This window comes from Augochlora pura, chromosome 4, assembly GCF_028453695.1.
Source record: "Augochlora pura isolate Apur16 chromosome 4, APUR_v2.2.1, whole genome shotgun sequence".
Lineage (NCBI taxonomy): Eukaryota > Metazoa > Arthropoda > Insecta > Hymenoptera > Halictidae > Augochlora > Augochlora pura.
The window spans coordinates 6,388,860-6,398,109 of record NC_135775.1 but is presented as its reverse complement, the minus strand read 5'-3'; the positions used below and the strand labels follow the sequence as shown (position 1 = coordinate 6,398,109).

The 9,250-nt window shown below is 41.2% G+C and overlaps 1 protein-coding gene across 1 annotated transcript in view; it reads right to left on the bottom strand.

The window, feature by feature from the left end:
• LOC144469600 (dual specificity protein phosphatase 10) overlaps positions 1-2,350 on the bottom strand; it is an 85,432-nt gene extending 83,082 nt beyond the window's left edge. The window contains exon 1 of the mRNA XM_078180045.1: positions 1,424-2,350. Within this exon, the coding sequence (XP_078036171.1) occupies positions 1,424-2,234 (811 nt within the window). The 5' untranslated portion in view covers positions 2,235-2,350. The remainder of the gene's footprint in view (positions 1-1,423) is intronic.
• Between the last annotated feature and the right edge of the window lie 6,900 nt (positions 2,351-9,250).

Here is a 9,250-nt window from a genome sequence, read left to right as displayed (position 1 = left end):
AGGCACGAAAAGGGAGTCTGTTTTCGGGAACGGGCAGAGCCGATTGCGAAAAAAATGGCCACTCGACGTCCCGTTCGTCAACGGGACGCGTCGAGAGGAAGAAGATACGCAGATGCGGCTTTCGCGACGGCCGCATCATCGTTATTTCCGAATGCCAGCCGCTCGCACGTGATCTTACGTAAACAACAAACAACCAGTGTTAACGCGCCGTCAGTTTTTCGACGAAGGAAAATCCGAAAAACTTTCCGCGCTGGCCATGTGTCCGGTGTTTTCAAACAACGTTTTCCAAGTACTTACGCACGTTGCGGTGCGGAAACTTGGCCGCGACAGTTCCTTCCCGATTTTCCGACTAGATAACCGCGTACGTGCACGAATATGTGTATGTATACGGAACGAAGCAGCTATGACGCGAATAGTGCGGTCGAAATTTCTATCGTTCCGCATCATCCTATGACACATAAGACGGACAGAGGTTCTGTTCTACTGGCCAGTTGCGTGCGACAAAGTTTCGGGCTTGCACAACTTGTGCAGGAAAGATCGTCATATAACTGGGCTGCGGATTTTTATGCAGAATGAAAATTTTCCGAAACCATTGTACGAAAGAGAAATTAATTATAAATAAACTGCTTCCTCTAATCATCTGTTTAACTTCCAAATAATATAACAATATTATTCTAATATTGAATAATAATCTAATATTAATCTAATATTCTAATATTAATCGGCTATTAATTTTTGACATAAATGCATCAAATCCGCCGTCTACTTAGCAGATCATTCCTGTCATTTTTATCAGGTCCTGTATCCTGATTTTCAGTAACTTGGACCTGGTCGCTTTAGGTCTGTTTTAGCAACACGCGTTCGCTCTGCACGAACTATTTCTATCTCCTAATGGATTCGTGTAGTCAGAATCCCGCTGCACTTTAAATCTGCTCGATCAGTGACCAAGCTGGAATTCAATGCACCTCCGCTGTCGTCGTAACCACATTAAACACCCGCCACGGATACGCGACGCGGGTTCGTAATCATGTTAACACTTTATTTATCGGGATCCTATTAACCTTTGCAACGACTGAATCGTGCCTGGGAGACGCCCGGTGATATTGCTTTGGATAATAACTTCGAAGGAACTTGTTGCGTTACGCTAACCTAAATAATTTGATGAATTGTGAATCAGATCGTTGCAGTCTCCAAGCAATTTAAGAAATTGTTCGTTGTTGGGTTAAAAATCATTTAGCAAAATTGATTAGAAAATTGCCGATAGATAAAGTGTTACCTAGCCATTACTGTGCACACAAAATCAATTCTTCGAATAAATAAATTTATTAAGACTTGCCACTATTATATCCCGACGCAAGTTTCTCAGCAGGTAAGTGGAATCACCAAAGGTATAAAAGATCAGTGGAGTCGAAGGGCTACTCACCGAGAAGAAGAGCAGGCTCCCTGTTGTCATCCAGCAGGGCAACGAGGACGAGGAACAGCGGGTGTTGGGCAGGCAGGCGATCCACGTCGTCGGTGCAATCGTCGTACACCACCACCTCCCTGTAGTGACGTTTCCTGAGGAGCTCCTTGCCCTCCCTGGTGGTAGCCAGGTCGGCGAGGGTCGCTTTTCCCAGCTGAAGCCTGCGGCGGTTGAACCGATCCGAACAGTTGACGTTGATGGCGCCTCTGACGTGGTTCACGTTATAGAGGATGAAAGGTCGACAGTCGAGAAGGACGGTAGGGCTGTCGGACTGGCGGTGGCCGAGGACCCTTTGCGCCAGGTCGTCCGCGGTGATGGTTCTGGTCCTCTGGAGCACCAGCTGCCTCTGCAGCGTGTTGTTCTCGTTGCAGGGGCTGGCGGGCAGGCTGGCGGGCAGGCTGACGGTCTCCAGTTTGCAGCGTTTCGATGCGGACAACTGATGCTGATGGAAATGATGATGATGGTGCAGATGGTAGTGCCGGTGCACGTCGACCAAGGGCATGTCGCAGTCGGTGCCGCTGCTGAGGCTGCTGCAGCCGCTGATGCTGCTGCCGCTGGCGTTCAGGCTGCAGTTCGCGCTGTCGCTGCCGTCGACGATGTCCACGCCGCTAGACGTCGACGAGCTCGGCGAGACCGTCGACGTAGGCGACGACAGGAAGCTGGACGCCCCGGCCGGTGGACCGGGCTCGCTCAAGCTACGGTTCAACACCAGCTTCAGGTTGTCCCGAGACCGGCCCGCGGACACCGGCTCGCAACAGATCAGGGTCGACATCGTCGGAGAACCCTCGCGGTGCTCCTGATGGCGACGCGCGGTTTTCAACTCGGGCAAGGTCACGTTCAGGCGCGATCCTGACGCTGCAAGGAAGAAGAGACTGTGAGGGGGGCTGATATGATGTGTCGTAGACGGCTGTTAGAGTTTATAGAGGTCGATAAGGGATGATTTTGATGAAGTAACGTCTTGAGGCGTTAAGCATCTTATCGTAGGGTTGAAAGGGTTATGGAGGTGCTTCCCGGGCTGTGTTTTAATAGAACACGCCACTATAGCTTAGTCTGAGTTTGATATGATCGAATCGTCGTTGTTATACTGATTAATATCTTTATATTTAGCAGTGCTCTTTTTCCGTTTAATAAATTATTTGAGATAGAATCGATTTACTTATTGTTAATCGTCAAATGAATATGTTCAGTGAATGTTATCAAAACTGCTGCAAGTACTATAGAATATCCTAATGATATAATGATATAGAATATCCTAATAACGATTGAATTGTGCGCATTTATTATATATTCAATAAAATCAGAATTTAATTGAAGATATACGATTACAATATATATTTACAATGTACAAATAAATTAATTGTACTAATACGTTATATTATATTTGTATACAACATATCAATACAATTAATTTATTGTACATTATACATTACATATTTATTGTATTATATTTATACACATTTTATTAATACAATTAATGTATCGTATATTATACGTTGTAAATATTGTAACAAATAATACCTAACTAGAACGTAGAATTTGAACCAAATGATTCCAGTTTTCCTCAACTACTCGATACAAGCAGCAATAAGGAAAAGACTAATTTGATCAACAAAGACACTCTTTATCTTAATCTAAAAACAAAGATACGCTATTAATATTCCTCATTCAACACTTTTCTAACAGTACAATACGGAAAGGCCATAAATGTATGTAACGTGTCGGGATTTCGGAACTACGTCGGCAGAATGTCATCCAGGCATATATGTTCGAGCGACAACGATTGCAACCGACGAGAACGAGACAGGCGCGCTCTTGGTCGTGCGCATCGGTCCTTATCGGTCCGGCGCCCTGGGTCAACGATAACCCGAGGAGAAGAAGACGATCGCCGATATCGTGCAGCGACCTTTAATCCATCGATAGTTCACGCCTTTCGCGTCGAGTGTTCGCCCCGCGGAGCGCCTAATCAGTGAGTCAGTTAATGGTCTCACGGCTTATGGAATCACGGGCTTCCTCATTGCTTGGCTTCCATGAACCACGATAAAACTGTTCGCGCACGTGCTGCCCCGGCCATCTGTCTGGTCGTTAACTCCGCGCCCGGTTTATGAACGAAACGCGAACAAATAACCGAAACCCTGTAACAGCGATTTCGAGAATTGTTCGATAGCTTTGGCTCTCGCTCGAGAACACGGTTCCACGGTGGTTCGATTAAGGTTTCCCGCGAAAATGGAGGTGCCGATCAAATGGTACTCTGTTTTCTCAGTCCATGGAATTTCACAGTGGCATCATTGTTGTAGATACTGCGAGAATTCAGTGGAATATTCTTAACGCTAGAAATACCAAATCCTAACAGCAGATAATGTATATTGCTTTATAACAATGCCAAGACTGGGTTTATTTAAAGTGCATATAATTTATGCGATAATATAAACGTCTATAAAGAAGTCTACCAATTTCTCCTAGAAATATTTTTATAATATCAGCAAGTTAGCGCATTAACGACGTTTCAACACCTATCCAAAGGAAATTTTTCTCTGTCTTATCCGATCGTGCCATCGATAATCCGAGCACAAAGTTCACGAAATCGAGGTTTCGTTGAATCGAATTCATTATTGCTCGCTCAACAAAGTTTTTTATCCGGCGTGTTTCGGTGTTCCTCGATCGTCGGCCCTTAAGATCCGTGACTTCGATATCATTTTTATCCGAGTGTTTACAATACGGAACGACGAATCATTCTACGAGTCACGTCCCGATAGACTTATCTGCTTAGACAGCAGGCCTATAATTAGTCCGTCCCGGTCTTTATTTTGTATCGAGCAATTTACATTCGCGTCGAAATATTTCGCACGGTTATTATTAGACGGCGGACTCTGTGTGTTCGTCGCCAGGTGAACTGCCAAACTGTACACACCTTAAAATAATTTGACAACGTGGTTTCTTTTACTCCGATTTATTAGAATTATTGATAAGGGAAATATATTTTAATTTCATCCTCGTCCCTCGCGATCAGTTTAAGAAGATCCTTTCGCGTGGATATATATATATAAATTACTAGCAAACCGGGCGAACTTCGTTTCGCCACCAGATGGCTTCGTTTTTTGTAATATTTCGTTTGGGGATTAAAAGATGAAGAAAAGTTATTTTTTTTGTTTTATAAATCATATTGGTTTGTAGTACATGCTATGTATCAGAGATGGCGCTGTATGTGAAAAATGATTTTCCCTGTTTTCCTGCTTTTCTGTTGAAATTTTTCCAGAATTTTGGTTGCTATAAACCTCACGGAGCCCGAGACCTTTCCAACGAATGCAAAACCGTGGAAATCGGTTCGTGCGTTCTGGAGTTATAGCGTCAGGAAGGAAAACTCGACTTATTTTTATATAATAGATATATATAAATTATATAATATATATAAATTAAATCCAAAGTTTGTCCCTCAGATTTTTTATATTAAATCAATAAATAAAATTAATTATTATATTTATAAACACACACATATATATATATATATATAAATATATAAACATATATATATATTAAATAATTAAAAATACAATTTAATATATGAATTAAACTCATTTTTAAATAAAACTAGATATCAACAAAAACGATTTATTTTTCACATCTAACTTTATATTAATAATTAAATTAAAACTTAAAAAATTATATAAATATATATATATATATATAGTCTACTATTAACATTACATTATTGCCTTTGTGGCACCAGAAACAATAACACCAGCGATAAGATTAGAAATAATACCGCGAAGCCGCGCGACTCCGAGATGCTTCAGCGTAGGAGCTTGCGGAGAGAGAGAGAGAGCTTTTATCGAGGGCGGCTCTCCGATCGCGGAACTGTTTCGCAGGAATCGCTTTGCCGTGACGCTAAGGTAAATACTAAACTCGATACAGCGACGGGTTACCGTTCTGTTCCGTGCTTTTAAATAGCAATACGGTCGACGATGAGTCAACCAACCGAAATACGCTCGCCGCGTGTTCGCGGTCGCGTTTCGCGGCGGATCAAGCCGACACCGAAATATTCCACCGTTTGCACAGGTGCTGACCGAGTCATTATCCCAGAACCAGCCACGGAATCGCGCAAGCACTGACGAATCGCCGAACCATTCCGCTAGACACGCTCTCGGATCAGTTTCGATTTATAGAAAACCATTTCGAGGATGTTCAAACGAAATACCTCGAGCACAGAAACTGACCTCGGTTCTCCGCGCTGTATTTCGAAGCACAGACAATTTTGAATAAAATTGATGTACAGGTGTGAAACTGGAGGCTTTGTTCTTTGAAATGAGTCTAGGTAGATTGTTGAATGATGTTTTTTAACAAAGTTACAGCGGGGCAAAGATGGTCAATGTTGTAGTTTTAATTTAACGATGTTAGGAATACTAAAAGAATTGATAAATAAGTAAGGTGAACAATTTTAACCATTGACAAACAAAATATGTGACGAGAAACGTAAATGTCTGATTTTTAGCATTTTTAATTTCATATTAATCTATAAGTAGGAATGATCGTCGTATTTTTAATGCGATCTCCAGGAAATTAGCCAAAACTGTATTGATGACAATAATTATTATTATAACTAATTAAACAAATGAAATATAAAGTAGTCCTTATAACAAACCCTTTCAGCTAACAAAATATTTTTCGAACAAAGTCGACGGTTTCTGAGAAAAAATTCTAATTTTATTTAACAAGATGTTCGGAAAATAATTCATAACTTGAAGACCGATGAATATTTTTAAATAAAAAAAATACGAGATAGTTCCTAAAACAAGCCTCTTCAATGAAAAAAATGCTTGTCGAGCAAAGTCTTACAGATACCGAGAGAGAAAATCCCAAAGACGAAGTTTCTCAGCTCGCTGGCTGATCCTGATCCTTCGAAAGACGCTGGGCTCCTTTATCAGCGCGCGTAGCGGGCGTCGCGAGGAACGATTGACTCGATTAACCTTGGAGGATGTCGTTCATAAGCGAACCTGAAATAATGGCCGCGACCACGGTTGCATAATGATCGACGGTGACGTCGTCGGCCGCGGCTATTCGGCCGAGAGTGAAAGCACGATACCGTCGGCCGTTTAGGATTCGTTGGTTCGTGTACGACGCCGTTACCGTTCCTGGCTATCTATGTATCTCCTGTGCGATAGATAGCGGCTAAACGCGCGACACTTTTCCCCGTAACGTGCTGTTCCGGTGTTTCAGGTGCGGAACCGCCCGATAATCGAGGTGAACGAACCGGGAGCTGCTCCTTTCGGGCGAAATTGTGTCACGAACGCGCTATAACTTTCACGTGCTATACTCAAATTTTAGAAGGGTATGTCCAAAGGACCCTTGAGAATTACTAAATATTTATTCCGTTTTCTAATAAAATATTTATTATGAAATTTTCATTTAAAACGTTTCATTATAATAAATCTAGCGAGGCCTTAAAAGGCCTAGTTTATGTATCTATAGCAAAAGTGAGTAGTCGAAATATAAAACTGAGTAGACATAAGATGAATTTAATAAAATCGTGACATTACTTTCAACTTGTAAAAATTATTTAAGAAAACTATTTTTATTCAATTTTTGTACCTTGCAACTGTCTTTTAAAATATTTATTTTGAATAAAAGATGCAGAATGAAGACTATACTTAAATTAAAATAATTATTTTCTACAAGACAGCCTTTATAAAGATAAATCTTTGTAATTATAACTTTAATAAGTCTAAAATAAAAAATGTAAAACTGGTTATTTTAACCGGTACGGTAGGTTTGATATTAAATATTTTATTAAAGTTATCAGCGAACAGGTCGATGCTTTTACAGATTTTTTAGTCTTTATAAAGATAAATCTTTGTAATCATAATTTTAATAAGTCTAAAATAAAAAATGTAAAACTGATTATTTTAACCGGTACGGTAGGTTTGATAATAAATATTTTATTAAAGTTATCAGCAAACAAGTCGATGCTTTTATATATTTAGCAAACCTAAAATAGTAAGAAATCAATGAAAGACCTATAGTGCAGACCACGCTGGTTAGGATGCGTAGGGTAAAACGTCGGCTACCGCGATCGTTCGCCGAATATCGACAAAGGGCCGCCGAACGATCCCGTGCATCACGTAATTTCTAAGTCGGTCCACGGATTCGTCTGTCGCAACGTTTCGGGACCATTGGTCACCGTCCAACTTCCAAATTAGCGGTGCTCGCCGTCCCCTGTCAGTCTCTCGTAACAATGGCATAACCGCGGTGATAAATACGCCTCTAAACCGAGCCACCGTGTTTCCCGTGAACGCGCGGATAAGCCTAAGCTCGATTCTCGCCAGTCTTTAGCGATCAGGCATTTCTTAATTACTAGCTTAAACGGCCGTAATTAAAAGTACTTTATCGTTACATGTTTCCCCGACGGAAATTCATCGGCGTTGTTTTCAAACGTGTGCCGGATTAAAGAGTACACACCTGTTGTGCAACCTGCGCGTTGTGTACGAAGTTCCACAGTCGGCTAATGTGCGAATGGTTTCGCACAACGTCGGCAAACACGGAGAAAGTTGTTTTGCCGATCCTTCTCGTGATTCAGAGATTGTCCAACAGTTCGCTCTTTTGGAGCTTAGCGTTCGCTTGACGACATTTCGTCAACAGTCGTTGCAAGGTGTGTGTTTGCTCGCTGCCACGCAGCTTTCGAGACGCACCACGAAGTGTTTGCTCGGTGAGACAATCGCGGTTGCAAGAACCCGTTGACGAAATCAATCACGTTTTTTAATCGGAGCGACCTTTTACCTGGCGATTCCAGTAGAAAAGTAAAAGTCGATTGATGCTAAAGCTATCGTGTCCTAAAATGACTAACATTGGGCTGCTTTATAACCTTTCAACATTTTTATTTAGATTGCAATTTTAGATACGAAAATTTATTCAATAATTTTCTATAAAAAAGTCTTTTTAATTTCAGTATACAGTAGAACTACGATTATTGTACTATCGACTATTACTACTCTTGAGCAGAGTCAACATCAGATAAGAACAGTTATTTAGTCAAATTGCCAACTGGTCATCAGCGGTCATTTTAATCAATAATAAATATTGGTCAAAATCACCGGTTTAATAAATACAGCAGAACATTGATTACGTGTGTAAATAAATTTAAAATAAATAAGTAAATACTTTTAAAATAAATAAGTAAATACATTTAAAATAAATAAGTAAATACATTTAAAATAAATAAGTAAATATATACTTAAATAAATAAGTAAATTCGGTGTTAAAGAGCAAACCCATTTGGTGCAGCCATAACAGTAAAGTTATTTCCAATCTACAAAAATTCCTCACAATTACATACAAAAGCAAATGGAAATTTTACAATAGCGATGCTATAGCACCGCGACTTAGTGTTCTAATGGTGACCATGAACGACCAGAAGCAGAAGACGCGCACAGCTACCGAAACAATGAGCGTCCTTTCGGACCGATGGGGCTCGGAAAAAATGGCGGCGAAGGGCCATTTTCTGGGTGCAGGGTGAGCCGTAGTCGCGAGCAGGGCGTCTGACTTTTGTGTCAATGCCGTGGCAACGGACTTAACGAACTCGGTTGGTCGCGGGATCGAATCGTAGTGAGTCAGTCAACTAATATTAGAAGGTGAGGAGGCTGCCTCTCTGGCCCGGTCTCTCTCTCTCTCTCTCTCTCTCTCTCTCTCTCTCTCTCTCTCTCTCTGCCCGTGTTACGAGACTCTCCGCCCTCTCTTGCTTTCTCTCTCTCACTCTTGCTTTCTTTCTTTCCCATTCCCTCTTTCTTACTCTTTCATTCT